Genomic DNA, 23,021 nt, shown 5'->3' with positions numbered 1-23,021 from the left:
CAGCACTTTATAGGCTGTAATGCTGTAAGGACTGCTGGTTCACAGTTGGTGTGGATTAGATGAACAGAGGCTTTCGGTAGCACTTCTCCCTTCTGGCTTTTTGTGAAATACTGAGTGGTACATTTTTATTAATATATTTTTTTGGTCCATCAACCATTTTTTCCCAGCTTAGAAGTGTGTGTTGTCTGTGAAGTTATGTATCTCAGCGGGTAAATGTAGCAGCGCTCAGTTCTTTCTAACTGAACTCAAATGCTTTCATATGTGCAGGATTCTGCAGCTCAGACTCATAGGGTTACATTAAGAGAGCACATACAGTATTTCCTCTTATTATTGTATTATTTGGCAAAATAGAAACCTAATTGTTAATGGGGGAGACACAATACAAAGCAAAAATATGCCTGTTCAAATATGCAGTCCAGCCGGGGGAAGAAAATGGAACAGCTGCAGCCTGATGATACTCTAGTGCTGCAAGAGTGTTTTAGTCATTCTACTCAGATCTTTCACCCAGTATCAATGGGCAATATATATCATTAGATATCATCATCAGATATCATCATCTTTCACCAGTTCTTAACTTAACTTGTTGGATGGAAAATACTTAGGATTAAATCTGCCATCAGGATAATTCCATCCTCCACTTCCTCTCTTGGCCTCATCACACTGAGTCAGGAAGTTGACTAGCGTGTTAGGTTCCCCCCTAGAGCGGCTTAAGGAACGAAAGAGCAGAAAAATATAAGAAGTTCAAGTATGAGACAGAAGGCGAGAGAAACTTACAGACACCTGGAGAGCTAATATGTGTGCTGTATGACCAGGCTGACCCCAGACTCCCACTTGAGCGTCTAGAAATTACTCACCCCCACAGTTTATGCCAACTTCTTTCAACTCTTCATTTTTTTCTTTTGAAGCTGTGTGTTGCTGGCACACAGCGCCTCTTCTCTCTGCTTGGCTCATCTCTTCTCTGGCTGGTGGTCGTGACAGTGTGGTCAGTATTGCTTTCTGCTTTCCCTCTGCCCCTGTTTGAGGAATAGAGAGAACCAGGAAACGTTGTAAACCTCCTCAGCCTGTCTATCAGTCTATACATGTGTTCATTCCAGTATGAAACAAATCTAGAAATCATATGTTGTGGAATCTGAAATTTTGATGCATTTTAAGAGGATAATCGTTACTGTGTATGCTTTATATATGGGATGTATGCCATACAATATGTATGTCTCCTGTCTGAATTTTGTGTATTGTATCCTCTTATTTATCCATATCCATCCATTTATCCATTTCAGTGTTTTACTTTTTAAAATATTCTGATTCCACTGGTGCATTGCTGTTGTCAACGCCTATGTTACAGCCCATCAAATCCAATGATAGAGAGACATGAGTACCCGCTAATGGGTGGTGATGTCATTTTTTAACTCTGCCATGAGATGGCACTGTGTATCCACCATTTCTGTGGTGTCTCACATAGCACAGACACAGTTACAAAACATCATGTTAATATTTTCCTTTACCACCTACCAGTGCTTTGTACTCGCATTATTCATCAATATCTTATCAGTGATCAGTATTTGATCCGCACTATATCTCGTCCAAAAGTTCTCGACAGAAACGATCACATGATCAGAGATCCAGTTTATCCTGTGACATGCAGTGTTCAGATCCTATAAGCTCCAGTAATCATACATTTTACATAACATTTTAAGCATTTAGCTAAAATTTTACATAACATTTGAAGCATGCAGCCACTGAAATGTAAATATACAGAGCTGTTTATAAAAACCATGAGTGCTACACTCAGTACCTCTGTAGGTTTCAGTTTGTTTACCTCTTGTTTTTGCAGCAGGAGGTGTAACTCCAATTGTGTTGTTTTTGAAATAACAAGCAATTGAACGCATTTTACCACTCAGTTCTAATCACTGTGTTTGTGAAGTTTGGGCTTTATGAAACAACACAGTAATTATTTTTTTTGTGTGTGTGTGTGTGTTTGTGTGTACTTCAGGATCTGGTTTTCACAGCCCTCAGACCCGGCATGATGGGACACACAGACGTGACGATCCACAGTAGAAGTTCTGCCACCTCCACACTGCGGCCCTGCCAGCCCACACTGCCACCCAAGTTCCTACTCACCGCCACACCCAGGGTATGTGTATGTGTGTGTGTGTGTGTGTGTGTGTGTGTGTGTGTGTGTGTGTGTGTGTGTGTGTGTCAGTAGCAAGTGGTTCGAGTAAAGCAGTCTTGCAATTCCTCTGTGTGTTTGCGTGGAGAGTCTGTGTGTGTGTGTGTGTGTGTGTGTGTGTGTGTGTGTGTGTGTGTGTGTGTGTGTGTGTGTGTGTGTGTGTGCAGTGGCTTGTGTAAGACAGACAAGCGTTTGGGTGGTCGTGGAAAGGGAAGAGAGGGAAGCTCTGTGCACATTGCCTTTGTAGGCTTGCAACAATGAGCAACTCTTATCTGTGAAATGTGTGTGTGTGTGTGTGTGTGTGTTTGGGGAGTGGGGGTGACTACAGTGGCTTCCAGCTGCATTTAAAACAAATAGAGCCTCAAAAAAAGGGCTTCTCGCTTCTCGAACAACTGGTTGTCCACCAGTTGTTCAGCTTCCTTTTGCCCTCCTCCTATATACACATAAACACACAGAACCTGCTGATTCAGTGAAACCAGCCCTCATGCAGAGACTCACTCTATCTGCAGTATATAAATCTACATGGTGAAGTTGTCAATTTTTGTGCAGTTTTTAATAAATAGAATAAATGGCTCAAAAATATATTACTTAATAAAAAAAAAACCCTTGTCAATGTATTTGTAACATGTTATCCTAAACTACTCCTCCACACAATATCATCTTTTGTTCCAAATCTAGAAAACCTTATCTTTCTTTTTCGGTTTCCTAGGTGACAGCAGTTCCCATGGAGCGTTATTGTGACGACCGCAGCGCCGAGTACGAGTGGCGGGTGACGCGCAGCGGAGGGGGTGCAGTCTTTAAACAGTGTTTCCTCTACGGCTCCCCTGATCTTGCCTCAGACTGGCGTGAGAGGGCCAATGCCTTCTACCCACAATGCCCTGGGGGTGTGATGGCCCTCTACCCTCGCCATGGATGGTCCTACATTCGGATACCTGGTAAGGGCGTGTGTGTGTGTGTTGTATTCCTGTTTGCTGTTGCTATACTTTGAATTGAGTTCACGCCGTGGTTTATGTGTTTTTTTTTAGCTTTCCTTGTGGATTTTGTCGTCATAAATGGAAAATACATTTTCCTAAAAGCTACCGATTCGGTCACTGACGATGATGGTTCAGTATAATCAGTTCAGTTTAAAGATTCAGTATTAAAGATTTGTTCTTACATGTACTGACATGTACTAAGGGCCCGTGGGAGAATATACAGAGGCCAGACCAGGGTCAGAGGTGCAGAACCGGGCACATCGCCCTCTTCCACCTCTGTCTGTCTGCCAGGTAGAATCACAATCTAGTGGAACCGCTGAGAGGAAGGACTTCTGCAGGAGTTCACCTTCATACCAGAAATCTCTGTTTAAGGTGTGAATACGTGATTGTGTGTTTGTGGGCCTACGTGTGCTCGCAAGCGCTTTATCAGAAGAGCTCGGCTCGTTGAGTTAAGGGTCAGCTAAAGCAGAGCGGGAGCTGATTCGCTGCCAGGATTTAGCTGACTGATGGATGGCCAGGGTGAGAGAGGCCATTACAGTTTTACAGACAACACTTCCCTTCTCACTGACCCGCTCAGCCCCTCCACCTCTGATAAACTGTCTCTGTCATGGATTATGATGACTGCTCTTTTTTTGTTTTGTGTGACAAAAGAGGTTTCTTGGCACAGAAAATGAACCTGTGTGTGTGTGTGTGTACTTGTTGTTGATAAGCCTGCAGTGCATTAATGTTGCAGTTTTGAGCGCTTAAAAAGACACATTGTTAATTGATATTGTATTAACTACCCCCTCTTTTACTAAAACAATATCCTTAAACATAATATATAATTCTTTAAATCACATAGACACTCTCTCAAAGGCCGCCATATTGTACTCCTTGATTATTTTCTTCTACCCATCCGTGAATGCATGTGCTTGAGTGTGTTTGTGGAAAAGTGAGAAACAAAACAAGTATTTGTGTGTCTGTGTGAGAACAGTCTGAAAGCTCTTGTGAAGTTATACGGAGGCAGACAAAGCGAGGAAGTTTAGCTACTGCTCATTGTTCAAGTGCTTAGTTAGGTAACACTAATAGATGGTCCGTCTGTGTGTGTGTGTGTGTGTGTGTGTATGTGTGTGTGTGTACACCAGCGAAGCCATTCAGGGAACTGCGCAGCGCTCACACGGGGCCCGAGGTGTCTCTCACCTCTCCCCACACACTCTCCCACGCTCGCCGGCATTGCCTTTCCTCGCACACAGACCGGGGGCAAGCTTGGACTCTGTCTCTCCCACTGACAGACGAGACCGTACACTGATCTGAAATCAGTATCTGGCTTCGGCCTCTCAGCCCGTCTGGTCTCCCACTTCTTTCTCAGCCTCGGTAGGAAGGAAGTGACCCAACACTCCGGCACCCGTCCTCCGCTGAACACATTGTTGCCACATCAAGGCCCAGATATGTACAGTAGCCCAGCTGAAGTTTCCCACCCTCCCTCTCCTCTGCGCTCCCAGCCCCACACCTTTAGAACAAATGGCAGAGCTGAATAACTGTTTGTTTTGAGCACCATGGCGTGAGTACGGCTGCCCACTGATATCGACAGAGGAATCTAATCAGAGGGCTTATTAGGAATCAGCCCATAGAGGAGGAAAAAACAATTGAGGCAGTAGCGTCTCAGGCCTAAGATTTTTTTAGTTGTTGATGTCATTGTGATGTTGAAGAATAGACATTTTTCATTCAAAATTTGCCATCTACCCTTTCCACGTTAATAATATCAATATCGTTGATGATGTGGTTCCCATCACAAAAGAAAACTCATCCTCACGCTCCAGGGATCAGAGTGCAGGGTCAGCAACAATCAGAGAAAGCAAGATGCACGCTGGCTAGTATCAGAAAAGGAATCGACTGAGCCACAAGGACGCAGCAAGAGAAGAAGGTTTTGTCTATAATTAGGGAGACATTCCAGTCTTGTTTGTTCGCTAAATTGCCGCAGCTCTGTGGTCACCTCTCTGCCACTCTCTCCGGAAATTTCTCATAAAGCTACATTTTGGTCACTTTGTATTCAAAAATGGGAAAAGAATTTCATGCCGAGGGATTTTTGTGTCAGGTTAAAAATCAGTACGAAAAGAATAGTTTTGAACTCGCATGCCGGAGGATTATTTGTGGAACATTCCAGTGTGACATGGAAATAACCATCCTCGCTGTCTGTGTGGCCCCTGTGTTGCTAACAGTAATTAGAAGGAACCGTTCCGCAAAATGACGGCCTTCTCACTACAGTGCCGACTCTTGACTCTTTTTCTGGCTTTATTGTGAGTTGGGAACCCACTGCGGCAGGAGTGCCTATGTATGTGTGTGTGAATGTGTATGTGAGGAAACGGTGAAAAGATGTGACTAGGGGTAAAAGAATATGTATTTACATATGTGCGGTGTGCATCATGTTTCTTAATGACTGTATTCGAATGCGTGTGTGTGTGTCTGTGTATCAATCAGACTATAAGAGAAAGAGCCCAGTCTGGTCTGGCCCAACAGCCCACATAAGGCTGTGGGAAATGCAGTTCTGCCTTCCTGTCCCTTCAAAGAAACTCTGCTCTCCAGCAAAATGGCAGGAAGCTTCCCCCGGCCCTCTGATAGACAGGCACAAAACAACACAGACGGCCAACCTCACCACATCACCGTCTGACTCTGCCCCTCTCAATCTGCATTAAACTGGCACCGGTAACCGTCTGCGGAATTCAGCTTTTTTTTTTTTTGAGCAGAGAAAAAACAAAACAAAGCATTCAGCCAAGTGTGTAAAGGGACGGAGATGTTTTGATTTCCTTGTCTAATTTATGGCTATTAATGTGTACAGAAGAAAGAACGCTTCACTGATGCTTAAGAAACTCAGAATCACAAAGTAGACTGAAGGGGGAGACATTAGCCACATGATTATGAGATCTTTGAACATGGAAGCCAAGTAATATCTAGCTCTCTATGTTCCTAGCCATCTAGCTTTCATCTGTGGTGTATGTCAAGTCATTGCTGGCCAAGGGTAACTAGCAGTAATCTATCTTAATGACAGAGTTCACAGTGGGCCGCGGTGGTGTGGTGAGTTCCCCCCGCGAAACTCAAGAGTCCTCATCAGACTGTCTGTCTCTGCTCTTGTCTAACGACTCCTAGGGAATCAAGAGAAAGTGCTCTTCTTGCATGTTTGAGGGGAGACAGTGATGTATGTGCAAACATGTTCCATATATACACACAGTCCATCACTCACTCCTCGTTACACATAGTTACACAGACACATTTTTGGGCTTTCGGATGATCTTGTCCAGAGCTCAGGAGTTGAGATACTGTATTATGGATGCAGACAGATTTGGGGGCATCATCTGTAAAAGCTCAGCAGGCCCTAACAAGAAGCTGAAATCTCCCCGTTTTCTGTCGGCTACCTCTCGCTCTCCAGCTTCCAAGACCTCCTGCTGGCATCTGGCTCTTAGCTATCCTGATGCTGTCGTGGCGAGGAAAATTAAGTTTAAGTCTGATTTTGTCAATACATGCAGGAGAAGCAAAGTAGTGTCAGGCTAATATTTCCATCATCAGCAGTGCTGAACAAGTGTTGCCCATTGACTTATTGATTGCACAGTGTAATGTATCATTATACAGTGAGGGGCCGGCGCTCGGTTCGATCGTTGAGTCGACCTGTTCTGTGGCCCCCCATCTGTCTCTCTTTCTCACATAACCATCCATCCATCTTCTTTCATCAGCTTTTGATTTTTTTTTTTTTTTTTTTTCTACCAGTCTGCTATCTCGCTCTTCTTCATTCCCTTTCTGTTCGATCGCATCTGGCCCGCTTCCCTCCCCGTCGAGGGCGGCTCCGCTCTTGGCTTCAGCAGCAGAGGGGAAGGGGGACAGGACAGGACAGAAGATTGTAGTGGCGTATTAATGAAATTAGCACCGTAGTTGGTTTGGGAGTATCAGGCGCCAGGCACCAGGGCTGGGCCGGGGTTAATTAGCTGGCAGCAGGCCTCTAATTGGGTCAGGACCGTGTCAGGCCCCTGGCTCTGGCCCTACAGGGATTGGATTACACCGTCAGGGGACAGACAGTAGGGGGGAGGGAGAAAAAGTGTGTGTGTGTGTGCACGGGGGAGCGGGAGGGAGAGTTTTGTAGTAGTGAAGGAGGGATGGATCGAGAGGGAGCTGGAGGGTGCGGTGGATGTGGGAGAGAGGGGGGGGAGAGTGAGGAGGGACAGGGGAGTGTAGCCTAATCTGCCAGCAGGAGGTAAGGATAGGAGGAGATGGGGAGGGCTGGCTGGCTTGGTGAATACCGCTGTTAGACTGGATTGGTTTGAGGCAGGAGGGGGTGTTGCTGTGAAAGGGGGGCAGGGCAGGTGGTGAAGCTTGATATGTGTATCCATAGCAACGGTAGAGTGGTGTGACACCACATGGGATTTGCCTGTGTTTTGGGGTGTGGTTTTAACACAGTCCTTGTCCTTGCAGTCCACAATTACAAAGTTGTTTTATATCCATTTCACCGTATTTTAATCTAAATTTCTATTTTGCATGTATGCCTGGAGGTTCCTTTTTGTATTGCCATCAGCTAGGTAATAGTAAATGGATCTTGAAGGCCAGTTGATGTAAAGCGCCACATGAGTTAGACGTATAGACATATCCGTTTTAATCCTCTTAGCCTTTCATAACTCATGTTACATGCATGGTTACTGCATCCAGTTTGTTCATGTTTATGACCAGTGGTCATGCATTTCACTGCAGCCACATGTAGCTTATAATGTAAGCCATAAGTGTCATGTTGGAATGAGACAGACCACCAAAGCCCTCCCAAATCGCAATTATTCATTTTCTTGGCTCAGCTTTATAGGGTATGGCAGTGATATTTAGAAATAGGGATTTTCTGTATGCAGCACTAAATGTTTTGAACTCGGCCACCTCTCTCTGTAAGCCACATCGCTGGGCTTTAGGGAGTTTGGATATTTGCAGGGGTGGGAATTTTTTTTTTTTCCTCGCAATCTCGTCATTTCTGTTGGACATCTGTTTCCCCGCTTATCTTTGATTATTTAGCATCTATTTCGTACAGATAATGTCCCTGCCACTGAGCCTCAGCTATATTAGTGATCATATGGTGCCCTCAGCTAGAACACAAAGCAAAATATAATATCCAACTGCTTAATATGGGATTTTTCAGATTTACAGATTATACCTTTCAAGAATTAGTTTAAATAAATGCAACATTTAAGCCTGTTGGGCAGCAAAAAATCTTCAGATGGGGGCTTTAACCCATCTTCAAGCATGACATCGGAGTCTGGAGGCTTAAATATAATCTGCTAAACAGAAACAGATTGGTGGCAGAGGTTGAGCAATGTTGCCTTATATGAGCATCTGCAACTTTGCCAAGTGGTGGTTTGCATCTGGGTGGTTGGCAGTGTGGCCCGCAGCACTGGTTGGTGCCCTTGACTGAGCAGCGCCCTGGTTAGACTGGCACCTGCGGTGAGGAGGCCCCCGTCTGATCTAAACCACAACATCACCGCCGCCGCCACCGGGCTAATACTGCCTCACTGTAGCCGGAGCCACCACAGACCCCCTTCAATCTTCCGCTGTCCCCCTCTGTCTGGACCTTTTTTCTTTTCTGTCTGTGTCTAATCCTCTGCGTGTCTCACTCTCTCTTCCTTTTACTTTTCAATCCGTCCACTTTCTCGACGCCACTGGCAATTAAAGGGATACAGTGTTTGTATGTCTGAGGGCTTCGGGTGCACTGGCCTGCTTCAGATTTAGTTCACTGTCTCTTGCTTTTAGTGTATCATCAATATCCTCTATTATCACCTTATGTATGTATTAGCCCAATTTATCTCAGTTATATTTCATAACTGGGACAGTAAAATAAGGAATGACAACAAAAGTGGAAAACACTGATATTCTTCCCACAATACAACAGTTGTCTGGAGGGGAAAATGAATCATAACTTCAAATTCAGAGCCCACCCTTGTCAAGATCTCGGCCTGTGTGTGATCAAGACCAAATGTATCTGGCAGGCTGACACCACTCCACAGTGACCTGTACGTGAGCTCTCCAAAACCTCCCCAGAGTGTTTCCTCTGTTCATCTGTTCTATTAGTTCCTCTTTAACACCTCGACAGGGCCTGACCTTGTTTGGGGGGCTATACTAGCGGGTCACAGGTCAGGGTTCAGCCTGAGTACACATTAGCATAAAATGCTACTGGTTTAAAAAGTCGAGAAGGATCCAGTTGGTTTTGTTGGATTATGGAGCGTATGGAGCGCTTCCAGAAATGATTTCATATCAGTGTTTTACAGATATCGTGGTAGGACACTGTTGTATGCATGTATTATTACAGCTTTAGTTTAAAGTTTCTGATCTTGTGTTTTGGATTATTGGAGTGTGATTTTAACGCAGTTGGTTACATTACATTGACAAAGCAAGGAAATAAGACTTGGAAATATTTATAAGCCCAGGTTTTCGCTTGTACAAAAGGCCTTGGGAACAAGTGTCCAACTCGAGTGCAAGACGGCTGAGCCCGACTCTCCCATAGGGACTCTCTTGTAACCCTGGACTGACCCTGTCACCTGACCCTGGACCTGGCCTTAGGTTCCCCCACTAAGGGTCACGACCCTTTGGTCAAACACCATAGTGTGCCTGTCACTCGGATCGATGGCAGCCACGGCCTTTTTCTCATTCTGCCATTGTGCCAGATGACGTTAATTCCTCATCAGCTGGACGTGGAGAGTAGCACTTCAACAGCAGACCCAGGGTCAGATTGCTCCCCATTTGCTCCGTGCGGTCAATCATCTCAGAGCCGCAGAGCACCTGATGTGGTGTTGGTAGCAATGTGACCAAGACCAACTGGCAGGCCTGTTTGTTCGTCTTTTGTGCCATTGCGTAAATCACTTTTTCTCACACTTTCTGTGTTTTGTTATCCCCCTCCCCTGTTCATTCTCTCTCTCTCTGCTCTCATCAGCTGTCCAGTCAATAAGGGCACATACTTTATTTAAACAATCACCAGATCAGGGACAGATTTAGGAGGATTGATCCCCAAGGTGATCTGTTATCCAAGAGAATACAGAGTCTTATCGAAGACTTATATTGATTAGTGAAGTGGGCTGCTAGTTGCATGAAAAGGCTTTGATTGTTGTCTTCACTTGTGAAAAATTCATTATTGTGTAAGCTTACATATTTGGATACAACTACCAAGAAAATATATTTAAATCGTGTACTGACTGTGTAAAATGGGTGAATAATTGATCTCTAGCTGTCCAGGTAGTTTGGGTTTTCACTCTTTGTCTTCCTCTCTCTCAGATAAGGAGAGCCTGATCACGGAAAGTGGCAAGCTCCACACCTTGGATATCCTGTTGAGTCGTCTAAAGGCCCAGGGACACAGAGTCCTCATCTACTCCCAAATGACTCGCATGATAGACCTGCTCGAGGTATAAATACACACACACACACACACACAAACACACACACACACACACACACACACACACACACACACACACACAGAGGACATTCTCATTCATATTGTAAAACCTTGATCCTGATCTTGAAAACACACCTTTATTCCGTCAGTTGGATATATGTCAGTGGTTCCAAGCCAGCGGTTTAACCGATAGGCTTCCAACGGTGAAGTATTGAGCTCCTGTACCTCTAATCAGCCTGCCTGTCCCTCGTTAGTGCACTCATTAGACAGCTAATTAACAGGTCAGGGCTAATTAGTGGGGTCTCATCTGTAGGGGAGGCAGCCAGATGGGAGGGACGACTAGAAGAAGTGAGGAGAGAGGAGAGGTGGAGGGGAAGAGGGGGAGATTGGGAGTGGCAAGGACCTTGGGGTTAGAGGAGAAAGAAATTCTGCAGGAAATCAAAGACAAAGGTAGTTGAAGGGACAAGAAAAGAAAGGTTAACGTAAAACTTATTTTTCTGCTCGGAGCTTAAAGCCAGGAATGAGAACTGACGGGTTGTTTTTAGCAGGCGATGGTCAACAGCAAGACTCTTATTACTCTTATCTATACAGGATGAATGCTCTAAGCTGCTTGGTTTGGGCACTGAGTCAACGCAGCTATATCATCATATAATTTAGGGAATTTATAACAAGAACTGTAAGGTTCATACTGAAGAAAACCATCGCACCCAACTCAGACACTTAATCTGTGTTTTAAGCTTATCGGCTAGCTGTAATCTATTCCACGTTCAGCAGCAATCAGAGTTAAAGTTCAAATGATAAAATCTGCGTCACCGCGCTCTGCATAGGAAAACAATGTTGCAAAGCCATTCTGCCGGCGATCATGTGCCGACAGCCTCAGTGCAATACTCTATTGTTGCCTCCATATTTGTTGCAAACATCACTATGGAGCCAAAAGCCTCTGGCATGATGTCACTGGGAATTCCTTCCCTGTTCACACAGCGCAGTGTTGTTTCCACAGCCAAATCTTTTGATGGCAGATGGACCCAACCCAGGTGGTTAAGGACTGTCTTCCTGTGTGTCTGGAAACAGTGGGAATGCCTTGTGTCAGAGGCCGTAGAAAAAACAGCGCTGGCGAGAATGCTTGCACTGCAGTGCCATGTGTATTGCAGAAGTGCGTGTTTATAAGTGACCTCATACAGTTATGGGTGGCTGTGACAGCATCTCCTCCGCTAATGGGCGAAATGATTGAAATCATACACTCACCCACTCTGACTTCAGTTTTCCTTCACCGCATTATCTTTCTCATTGGTCCGAGATGAAAACTCTGCAGATGGAGTTGATTTCCTGAACACAGACTAACAGAAAGAGCGAAGGAGAAGCTGATGCTAATCTGTGTCATTAGCGTCATTGTTTTCGTCGCCAGTAGGCTGCCGGTTCTCCTGGTGACATCACGCTGTTGGGTGATGGATCGTTGAGGTCCGGGTGGCCTGAAGAAAAATAACATTGTTGGCTTTTTGTGGCAGCAGCCGAGATTGGAGCGGGACCGCCAAGACACTGCCCCTCTACATGAGTTGTGTGTCTGTGGCTGCTCAGACGGCACTTAGCTGAACTTGGAAGTCTGTGGCTTCGAGTTGGCAGGAATGCCCGAGCTGAGTCTTTGGTAACGCAGCCAGAAATCAAGAGAAGATTGTATCGAGGAATAAAGACTACAGATATACAGCTCTGGCTAAATTTTCCTGTCAGTTCCTCTTTCATATTATTAACCAACATAATGTGGGATACAGTGACCCATTACTCAATACAAAACATGGATTCAGTTTAGATTTTGGCTTCAGTTTATGATGCAAACTGACTGTTTTATTATACATTTCTGCCACACTGTGATTGTAAATACAATAGAAGTGACTTAAAGATCCCTTCCAGACATGTTTTAAGATGTATATAAAACACTCTACTTTGAATAATAATTTGTGTCTAATATGCTTTTTCCACAAAAAAAGCTCATGAAAATCCTTCTCCCTCATTAAAACTCTAGAATCTATGAATATGCAAATATTTTTCATCTCAAAAGGACGACCATTCTCAGCGTTTGTGAGCTGGAGGCTTCAAGTTTCCACATCACACTCGTGTAAGCTGTATACTGGAACGCGACTGGCTCTAAACTAGCTGTGATGTCACAAATCATGCTCATGGATACGCCCCTTAAACTCATTTTCAATGAGCGCTGAGAAACTTTCCACTTTCAGTAGATGAATGTGAAAACAGCCTTCTACTGTCAAACTCTGCACGTACATCATTCTGAAAAGTCAAGCTCATTAACTTTGAGGCTTTGATGGATGGATGGATGGATAGTGTTGCAAGTTTTGAATATGTTGGTACTCTATGTTTCGTGACACTTGAAGCACTTGTAACATACTGGTGTGACTTCCAACTCAGATTTCTGTCACAAGGCTGGCAATCTTTGCTGTTAGCCAGTCGAAAAGTATTTTTAGTTCCTCTACTTGATGTTCTTTTCTGTTAGTAGTAAGCATTGCAGTCGGGAACAGGCTGTGACCTTGCACAGCGTGTTCCCAATTGAGCACTGCAATAAATACACAATGTATTCGTGCACTTCTGAGAGTTCTTTTTTTTCTTGACTGCGGGGACTTGTTATTGTTTGGGAAGTTCAGAACAACCTGGCTGCCACTGGCTGTGTTTTTGTAAGAAATGCTTTTGGGCACATCAATGTGCCAACTCCAGAGTACAAACGTAGTTTGAGGCGAGACAGAAATATTAGACAGGAAACAAGAAATGTCATCATGCTTTTAAACAGATTATGCTTTTAGTTCACTCGGATATCACAACCGCAAAGATTTTTCTTACTAAATATGATTCTTAATAGGCTGCTGACAGTTGGTTGAACAAGATGAACTTTTTGTCCAGTGAAAAGTTCACTCGTATTTATAACATTAGCAGTGAAAAATATTACAAAATCTGTGAAAAACTGCAGAAATATAACAGTGTCACTTATGATTAACACAAGCTCACACACAAAAAAAAAAATAGAAAATTGACAGCTGTTGACGTATTGATTTCAGTGTTGGAGAAAGTCCATACTGTAACATCCAGTATTACATAGCAGGACCAGGACTCAACAAGCAACATGACAGTTGGAGATCTCAGGTGATCTTTTTCTTAAACTCTCTTCAGATAACTTTAGACGTAGATTAATTTTTATCATTAAGGAAGGCTGAATAAGGGTTTCCCGTAACAGTATCTGCAACATCCTGTTGGCAAGATATCAAACCCCAATTCAACAAGGTTAGCAGCATTTTGGCGAGCACCGGGCTAATGGTCCCTAATGTAGTGTTCACTCAGAACAGATGGGGCGGTTGGGAACAGAGCCAGACGTACTGAGAGGAGGGCAGGCCCTGCCGGGACAGAGGCCCCGGGTGTCATGACTGGGCTTTGAGGGGTCACAGAAAACATAGTGTCAGATCATTAGTATCATTGGTAATGATTGTGTGAGGTGAGTTTTGATGTGTAACAGCAATTGTAAGTGGCTCATTGGTTCAGGGGTTCAGGGCAGGGATAAAGAGAGATCAACATGTCACCTCATCACTGCTGTTGCTCTGACACCTGCACCTTAGGGGCCCCTCCCATCAGACCTAACACCCCCCCTCCACACACACACATACACACACACACACACTCGCAGAGAACAGTTTAGGGGATGGGGGGATAGAATATTAATTTCTGCATTTCTCAGTGTCTCTCTGGGCTTAGGATTGAAGTTTCAACTTCACAAAATGAACTTAAGAAATGTGAGATTTTTGTATATTGGACATAAAGTTGCAGCCAGACAGAAATTCTTTAATTTAAGATTAGTATTTGTTGACCCTTGGAATTTTAAAAACCTGCAGGGCTTATCTGATCCTTAGAGAAAGACTTACTCAGCATTGCATATTTGAGAACTTATTAAATTCAGTATATAGTTGCTGATGACTATTCCCTAAAGAGGCAGGAAAACAGTCCCACATTCCGATTTCCTCAGATTAAGATGACAAGAGTCTGCACATTTCAAAATCAGTGGTAAAACTGACCCGGGAAGGTTCAGCAGCACAAATTCATTGATTCAAAAAGCTACATTCACGAATTCCATGCGGGGCTGGATCCGGTTCACTTTTTGTTCAAGCATCTTGAAAAGTAACAATCGCAATTCCTTTGGTATTTAGCAACTGTTCGCACTTATTACTTCCCTGATTCTATGTGACAGCTTTGTCGAAGGAAATGTTTATGTTTTTTGAGCAAATGCACTTAACTGATGGTGTACTAAGGTTAGCTCTGGCACAGACCAAAATAAATGAGGAGATGAGGAGGATAATGTAACTAAAACCCACATTGTGAAATTACTGTTCTGTACTTTTGGCATCCATCTTTTTTTTTTTTGGTCCCGTTTTCCAGGAGTACATGGTTTACCGCAAGCACACCTATATGCGACTCGACGGATCCTCCAAGATTTCTGAACGCAGAGACATGGTGGCTGACTTCCAGAGCCGGTGAGTAAAGATGATCTCAAGTGTGCGTGAGTGTGTTTTGCCAATAACTGACTATAAATCTGCCCTTTTTGTATCAGTGAACAGTTTAATCTTAACATGGGCATGTACAAAACGAATGGTTTTGTGTATGTGTGTGTGCGTTTCCTCGTGAGTCCACATGCTCTGGTTTACATTAGTGCACAGCTCTGTGGCGCCGGTATTTCTCTGGTTCTTGTTGTAGGGGGGTGGGGGGGGGGTGTAGGTGAGAGCGTCTTTTGGTTTATTGAAAGTGCTTTATTGTATGGAACTCTGCTATCAAGTACTTGGTTCAATTTCCATGCCTCTCTTCTTGTGAGGTTTTAAAAGTCTGTAGCACACAGGCCCAGTTTTGCTGCCAGGCTGTTTTCAGGATTGGTTTCAGTTTGACATTGTTAAGAATGGTTCTTAATTTACATTGTAACTTAATTTTGTGCCATGATATTTGAGTATTTGCACTGCAGTTGTAAATGATATCTTTCTTTCTTATTTTGTGCATCGCTCCCCCTCCTCCCCCTCTTCCCCCTGTTCCCCCTCTTCCCCCTCTTCTATCCATAGGACGGATATCTTTGTCTTTCTGCTGAGCACGAGGGCCGGAGGTCTGGGCATTAACCTGACTGCTGCTGACACTGTGAGTCACCAACACACTGAAGGAAAAACACTTAATTGATTAATATCAAGTATAAGAAACACTAATATTTTTAAATGTATCATGCTGACCTTGCTCTGTGTGTGTTTCAGAAAAGGGTATAGATGATGTAAGAGCATTACTATGTTGACATTATGATACTATTGTATGGTTGCATGTGTTTTTGAAGGGGGGTAGACATCTTTCAGCATAATCTCCCTCTGTGTCCCTACAGCCTTAACCCTAACCCTATAGTTCAAGTGGGATTAGCTTTAATGACAATGATTCTATAGAGATGGTCAACACAGGACATCTGTCATGTCAAAGGGGGGGTTCACTTGGGATAACACATCGCCATATTTAGAGAGAAAAGAGTTTTGCTTCATGTATGTGCTGTCATCACATCATCACCAATAATAATACAGCAGGATTAAAAGTTGCAACTGGACCAAAGGTGATCTTGATCTCATGTGGATCGTACTTTATTTTAGAAAAAATCATTTTTGTCTTCATACTCTTTTCTCTCTCTTCCTCCAGGTTATCTTCTATGACAGCGACTGGAACCCCACGGTGGACCAGCAGGCCATGGACAGGGCTCACAGACTGGGTCAGACCAAGCAGGTCACCGTCTATCGCCTCATCTGCCAGGGCACCATCGAGGAGAGGATCCTGCAGCGGGCCAAAGAGAAGAGCGAGGTCTGAAATTCAATCACTCACACATACAACACATGAAATATGACAAAATAAGTCTAAAAGAATTGCAGAGAAGTAAAATATATACCGATTTAAGGTAGAGTCATAGAGTCGATCATTCAAAAAGGTTGTTGATATTTGAACTAAATACCCCAACAAATACAGCCCTCCCACAGTTTTGATTAAATCAAGAAATTAGTATTAATCAATTTAAAGTATAGCTCTAGATTCCCGAGGAGTTTTCCTTTGAAATATATCCCCCCAATGAGGGTCTCTTTTTTTAAATGTTGCTTTTAAAAAATATATTAACAGCATTAACTCATTTTTTGAAGTTATTTGGCACCTGAATACATCACAGGCACACTATTATACTCCCATTAATCTGAACTCAATTTGAGAGTTTTTAAAAAGCTTCTATTCCACAAAATCAATACATAAACAAAACACAAGCAGGAATAGAAATATGAATTGACGACAGAGTTGATTAATTCTGTGTTGTTCCTGTGTAATAAGATCCAACGGGTGGTGATCTCTGGAGGCAACTTCAAACCAGACACACTCAAACCCAAAGAGGTGGTCAGCCTGCTATTGGACGATGACGAGCTGGAGAAGAAATGTGAGTATTTGAAAACAAAGGCATGATTCAGATCAGTGGCACCTATTACAAGAAGTAAGTATGAAGGAACATTTTAAAAATCATTGTGTGTTTTCTCCCGCAGTGCGTCAGAGACAGGAGGAGAAGAGGCAGCAGGAGGAGAGCAGCAAGGTGAAAGAGCGCAAGAGAAAGAGGGAGAAGTACGCCGAGAAGGTATGATCAGCAGAAAGCTAAACGACTGTCTTGTGCATAAGTGGAGATTTTGTGCTGCTGATGGTGAAAGCTATAGAAAAGGTCACAGGGTCACTAAAGACATTTTAGATTTATTCTTAAGGGATCATAATTATCCACAGCAAGTTTCATGGGAATCTGACCATCCGTTTGAGATATCTTGTCAGGGACTAAATAGTGTTAGCTGTAAGGTCAAAGGTTGACTGGAATCATTAGAAATCATCCTCTGGGGGATCATATCCATACCAGATTTCATGGCAATCTGGCCAGTAGTTGTTGAGTTATCTTCCTCCGGACTCAAGTGTTGGGCAGGATGTGAGATATAACTACAACCTAGGAAAGGAATGGGAATATATTAATCACTTACCGTCTTCTTTACCATGTTTCCGCTTCTAACCCGCAGAAGAAGAACGAGGAGTCGGAGAACAAGAGGAGAAAGGAGGTGAACTTGGTCATCTCTCACGCGCCTTCAGCCGACAACTCCAACCTGTCCGCGGATGGAGACGACTCCTTCATCAGCGTGGAGATGGACTCGGCCATGCCCAGTCCCTTTAGTGAGGTGAGGGGAATCAAAGAACAAGATTTGTCCTTTTTTATGGAAGTGAAGGAGAAGGGAAATGGAAGTGGAAGAGTGTGTGTGTGTGATTTATGATGGCAGGATAGTTAGTGACTGCTCCATTATGTCACTTTGACCTGCATCCACCAACTCACTCTCTTATTCTGCATCTTTTGCTTTGAAATTCTGTCGCCTTTCCCCACCTTCCTTTTCTCATCCTTTGTCCCCTCTTAATATCTGTTCCTTTGTTTTGTTTATTGATTATCCTCTTTCCATGTGTTCCTTTCTTCTTTCTTTCTATCCTTCTGTCTCTCCGGTTTCTTCTTTATTTACCTCATCTCTCTCTCTTACCTTTTTTTTCCTCCTTATCTATTAAATCCTTCTCTTCCTCTACCTCCCATCTTCCTCGCTTTCCTTCTCCTTTTTTGTTCCTTTCACTTTTCCTCTACGGTTCCCCTCTATTTTACCGGCCTGGTTCCCTTGTTTCCCTGTGGTGCTGACTCCCAGCCTGTGTGTGTGTCTGTGTGTGCTCCTGTACACGGCCAGATCTCCCTGAGCAGCGAGCTCCAGCCCGGCTCATTGCCGCCGGACGCTGACGCGGACGAGAGCAGCAGCGACATGCTGGTCATTGTGGATGACCCGGTTTCGTCTGCGCCGCAGTCCCGTGCCACCAACTCCCCCGCTTCTGTGTCCGGATCGGTCTCTGACAACATGAACGGTGAGAGATCAAACGAGTTTTAGCTGGTCATTGCCCTTTGTGTGATTATTTATTTATTTAATGCTTATTTGTATAGGGTCAAGTTTATAGCATGAACTAACACCACATACTACAGAATTTATAACCTAAGCTAGTTTGCAATGCCCGTCTCTAGATTGGCCTTTAAAAATACATAAAACTCTTCAATGAAATACATATAGAACTGCAGAAAAACTCATCAATATACACACATTAAAACACAAAACATCATAAATGGACAAGCACCAAATCACTCATGACCACATTACTGATCCCTCTTTAAAAACTGTTTTAATTTGAGTTTAAAATGAGCCCGTTAATCACCCATTTTGGGTTCTGTGGGTAAAGAGTTCCACATATTGATCCAAACAAACAAAAAAACAAAAAAAACATCTCTCCAAGTGAGGATTTACAAAAGGGCACCATACAATTCCCAGTAAACGGGCCTCACGTTAGAGATAGAAACACTGAGAGGTATCACCAGGTCACTGAGCACCTGAGGAGCCTGGTCATTTAGGCTTTTATAGATTAGTTATAGAAGTGTTAATCACTCGATTATATATCATCATAAGAGGCTTGATTTTTGTAGATGCTGCTTGTGCCCAAAAAGTAACACAATACTGTGATGAATAAATGTGAAAAGATCAGTAAAACTATTTGCAGCATAAAACAGTAAACAGTCTCTAATGAGTCTAAATGTAATCAGTGTGTAAAATGTGTTCTGCTCATCAGCCCACCCTGCTACCTTATGATGTACGCTGTCAAAATGTTCATTTTTGATGTTTTCTTAGCTGAGTGTAATCTCGGTACATTCAATCTGTGCAGCTGCCCTCCGTTCTTAAAGCTCCAAACGTGCCAAACAAAACCAATGTACGTTCTCTATGAGACAGTATTATCACATTACAGCGATGTTGGAAAAGGAAATAAGTGTGATTTACATGAGGGTCATCGCTGCACACGGAAGTCTGGCTGTTCTCTTCAGGACATGTGTTTTAATAGGCTTGTGTCCATTAAGATAAGTTGTCTGGTACCTCATATGTATCATGCAGCTGATTATTTAGATTCATGAGGATTTTATTGGCTGTAATGCTCTGGATCCAGATAGTGAATATATAGTTCATATTGCTTCTACAGTATATCTGTACTTTGGATGCATCGCAATTCATTGAAACCCATTTGGGATTTTGGCTGCCATGCTAAGAGGCGCCTGCCAGAGAGATTATGAATGGCCTCTGCTAACCAGGCCCAGTGAGCTGGGAGGAAGTCTCAGAGATGCTTTAATGAGAAGTTTAGATGATGGAGTGAAGGTTGGAGTGAGGGAGCGATTGGTGAAACTTAGACAAACGAGTGAAAGGGGAGGAAGAGTGACATTAAAGAGGGGAGGGTAGGAGTCAGAGATTTATGGAGGGTTTTTATCTGTGGCTGGGTGTTAATGATAGGCTAGGCTCATACCCCCCACAGAGAGGGCTTGTGTACCACAGTGTTTGGATGGAAACATGCTAAGAAAACGCAGACCAGTGGAGAGACTTAAGCACATTATCAGTGAGGCAGACACAAACTCTAATTCTGCAAGCGTTATGGAAAATGGGAGCACTGTTTCTGTTTTTGCTTGAGTCTGTACTTAGTCTAATGATGGGTAATGATGAATGTGTAATAATTCTTCTAGATTACAGTAAAAATAACCACATCCGTATCTTTTGAGGACTGGGGTTAAGACCAAGCCAGACAGAATATCTCTCTGCCAGAACTTTTTATTAGTACTGTTTATTCCTTCCTAACTTAATTTCTATCCTGTCTGTATGTAATATGTTCATGTATGCATTCAAAGAAGAGCCAATACAAAGGCAATTATAACAAAAAAAATATAAAAAGAAAAGCATTTGTCTGACTTTTGTTTTTCCTTCCTTCATCAGGCGTCTCAGCCTCGGACACAATCAGTCCCGGCAGAGGCAGGTCCGGGCGGAGTCGAGGACGCCCTAAAGGATCAGGAGGTGGAGCCAAGTCAGGAGGGAAAGGACGTGGGCGCAAGTCAACAGCGGGTAGTGCGGCAGCTATGGCAGGAGCAATGGCTGGTGCAGCAGCTGCATCAGCAGCAGCATATGCTGCTTATGGCTACAGTGTTTCTAAAGGTTAGTAAATACTTTACTCTGTATGATCTGCAACTAATGCATGCATGCACAAACATGGTGGTCCATGTCTGTACTGTTGTGTTGTTTCATGCCCTTTATTTACAAGTTGTCACACTTCCTCTTTGGCATGGTTTCATCTTTAAAAGCAAGTAGGGATACACTGATGCAAACATCTGGATTATCAGAGCTGATACTGATCTAATTAAGCAGATCAGCTATCAGCCAGATGTGACAGATCAACAATTAAGTAAAGTTTCGTGGCATTATAAATTTAATTGCCTTCACTATCAGTCACGGTTTTTAGTACCACAGCAACTCTTGCCTAACATCACTTTACAAAAAAAAATTCAAAAGAGTGAGGTATACATATTTTAAATTTTGGGAAAAGAGGCGTTATATTGGATCAGGAAAAAAAGAGCGATTATATACCTATAGTTTAGGTTTCGGAGTCAGTATCAGGTGAGAAAAAGTCAGATTGGTACATCTCTAAATTCAAGTTCCCTTCTCTAGTTGGTTCACGTATTTGGGAAAACATTTTCCGATAAACTTACTTGATACTTGTTTTTTAAGGAAATGGAAATGAATCTCAAAGTTTCTTCTGCAGTGATTGTGTTGCTCTGGCTAATGGCTCCAAATTCAAGTGAAATATTTTTCAAAATTTCACACTGATGTAAAACATTTTTATAGTCTTGATAAGGAATGTATTGCCTAGTGTCACGGTTTAACCATCTTTATGTCTGTCTCTTTGTCCAGCTGGCCTCTCTGCATCCAGCCCCCTGCAGCCTTCCCTGGGCCGGTCTGGTACCAGCCCCGCCTTCAACCCCAGCAGAAGCTCGTCTCCTCAGGCCAAAGGAGGCACCTCCACCCCGAGCCCCCACAAACAGCTGACCCACAGCCACCACCACAGCAGCCACGGTGCAGTCAGGAAGGGGAAGGGCCCTGGCGGTCCTGGGGCTCGATGACGCACTCATACATTCTGACCACGCATGAATGTGCACTCACACACGCACAACTGTCTCACTATAGAACACACACACACACACACATACACACACAGATAACTGACCTACTCTCACTGTGATCCCCACAGATGTCCTAAGCCTAAACTAATAAGTAGGGAGTACAGTATTTATAGTAAGTGAGGCTCACTACCTGGAGGACCATGCTCTTGCCTGCTGACTCAGCAACTAAAAGGACCCTTTTCACACCTACACACACACACACACACACACACAGTCATTTTAAGGTACAGCCCCTACCAGCCTCCATATTTTTCGTGTTAGTTTTTTTATTTTAATATGTCCAAGTCGGTGGACAGAATCTGCCTTGAGTATTTTTATTTGCATCGTGACGAGTATTTCCAAGTGCTTTTTGAGAAGACAAACTACTTTTCTACTCATGACAGGAAACTCTTTTGATTTGCTACCTAGCTACAACAAAGACGTGAACCAACACGTGTAGCTTAAAGGGCTTTGAAATCCTTGTGTTTGCCGGGGTAGTGAGGCAAAGAAGTTTCTGTCAAATGCACTGAGCCACGTCTTTTGTTTTTTTTTTTTTTTTGTTTTGTTTTTTCTTTGCGTGTGTGTTATTGTCATACATGTACATTAGGTTATTTAATTGTTCTGTAGATATGCTCAGTGCAAACTGGTGGATGATTCTGCATTTCACAGAGCTTAAATGTGAACCTTACCATACCAACCCATACTTTACCAAACAATACGTCTACAGCTTTTGTACTAAAGCTCTTATTTTTATAATAAAAAGATGTGAGTACCCGTACCAACATGGCAGGTCTTAACATTTTTTGAAAAAAATGTATTCCAGTACAGCAGGAAATGAAAATTGATTATATATATTTTGTCTAATGGGAAAACGAATGGATGATGTAAAAAATTATATTCCAAAATGAGGGTTACTGGCTGATACGGCAATGCTGCTAAATTAAATTTATGAATTCATTCATGATTTGGTTGTCTAATATTTAAGTTATTTCAGTTTTTTTTTAAAAAAAAAGGCAATTCATCATAATTGTGAATGGGATATTCACCTGTAAAACAGTGTAAATTGTACTGAAGCCATTTCTATTTTTCAGAAACCGTTTTCGTGCTGAGGAGTCTGTGGTTCTCTTTGATGTCATTGATGTTTTAGAAAAGGTTTGCATCGGTGTCCTGAGTTGAGCACTACATCTGTTATAGGTTTGTTTGTTTTGTGTTTATAGTGTGATTAAAATATGATGTTCTATATTGATGTACATAATGATGAGAGCAACATTTCCTCTGGCTTTTCCCCCCATTTGCCTGTCTATTTTTATAGGTTGTGTGTACATATGAATAAATGCATCTGCCATTTTACTAACAGGAGGAGCCAACTGAAAATAAATGAGTGCTAAATCA

The 23,021-nt window shown here is 43.1% G+C and overlaps 1 protein-coding gene across 3 annotated transcripts in view; it reads left to right on the top strand.

Moving 5' to 3' along the window:
* ino80 (INO80 complex ATPase subunit) overlaps positions 1–23,021 on the top strand; it is a 36,978-nt gene extending 13,957 nt beyond the window's left edge. For 2 of the 3 annotated variants that reach the window (XM_067573129.1, XM_067573130.1), the window contains exons 26-37: positions 1,991–2,131; positions 2,877–3,102; positions 10,405–10,532; positions 14,951–15,045; positions 15,619–15,691; positions 16,226–16,384; positions 16,895–16,997; positions 17,101–17,189; positions 17,611–17,766; positions 18,271–18,481; positions 20,413–20,628; positions 21,382–23,021. In XM_067573129.1, the coding sequence (XP_067429230.1) occupies positions 1,991–2,131; positions 2,877–3,102; positions 10,405–10,532; positions 14,951–15,045; positions 15,619–15,691; positions 16,226–16,384; positions 16,895–16,997; positions 17,101–17,189; positions 17,611–17,766; positions 18,271–18,481; positions 20,413–20,628; positions 21,382–21,590 (1,806 nt within the window). In that variant the 3' untranslated portion in view covers positions 21,591–23,021. The remainder of the gene's footprint in view (positions 1–1,990; positions 2,132–2,876; positions 3,103–10,404; positions 10,533–14,950; positions 15,046–15,618; positions 15,692–16,225; positions 16,385–16,894; positions 16,998–17,100; positions 17,190–17,610; positions 17,767–18,270; positions 18,482–20,412; positions 20,629–21,381) is intronic. The other variant, XM_067573131.1, reaches the window with a different exon arrangement.

Source organism: Thunnus thynnus, chromosome 18 (genome assembly GCF_963924715.1).
Source record: "Thunnus thynnus chromosome 18, fThuThy2.1, whole genome shotgun sequence".
Taxonomy (NCBI): domain Eukaryota; kingdom Metazoa; phylum Chordata; class Actinopteri; order Scombriformes; family Scombridae; genus Thunnus; species Thunnus thynnus.
This window is presented reverse-complemented; position numbering and strand designations above follow the sequence as displayed.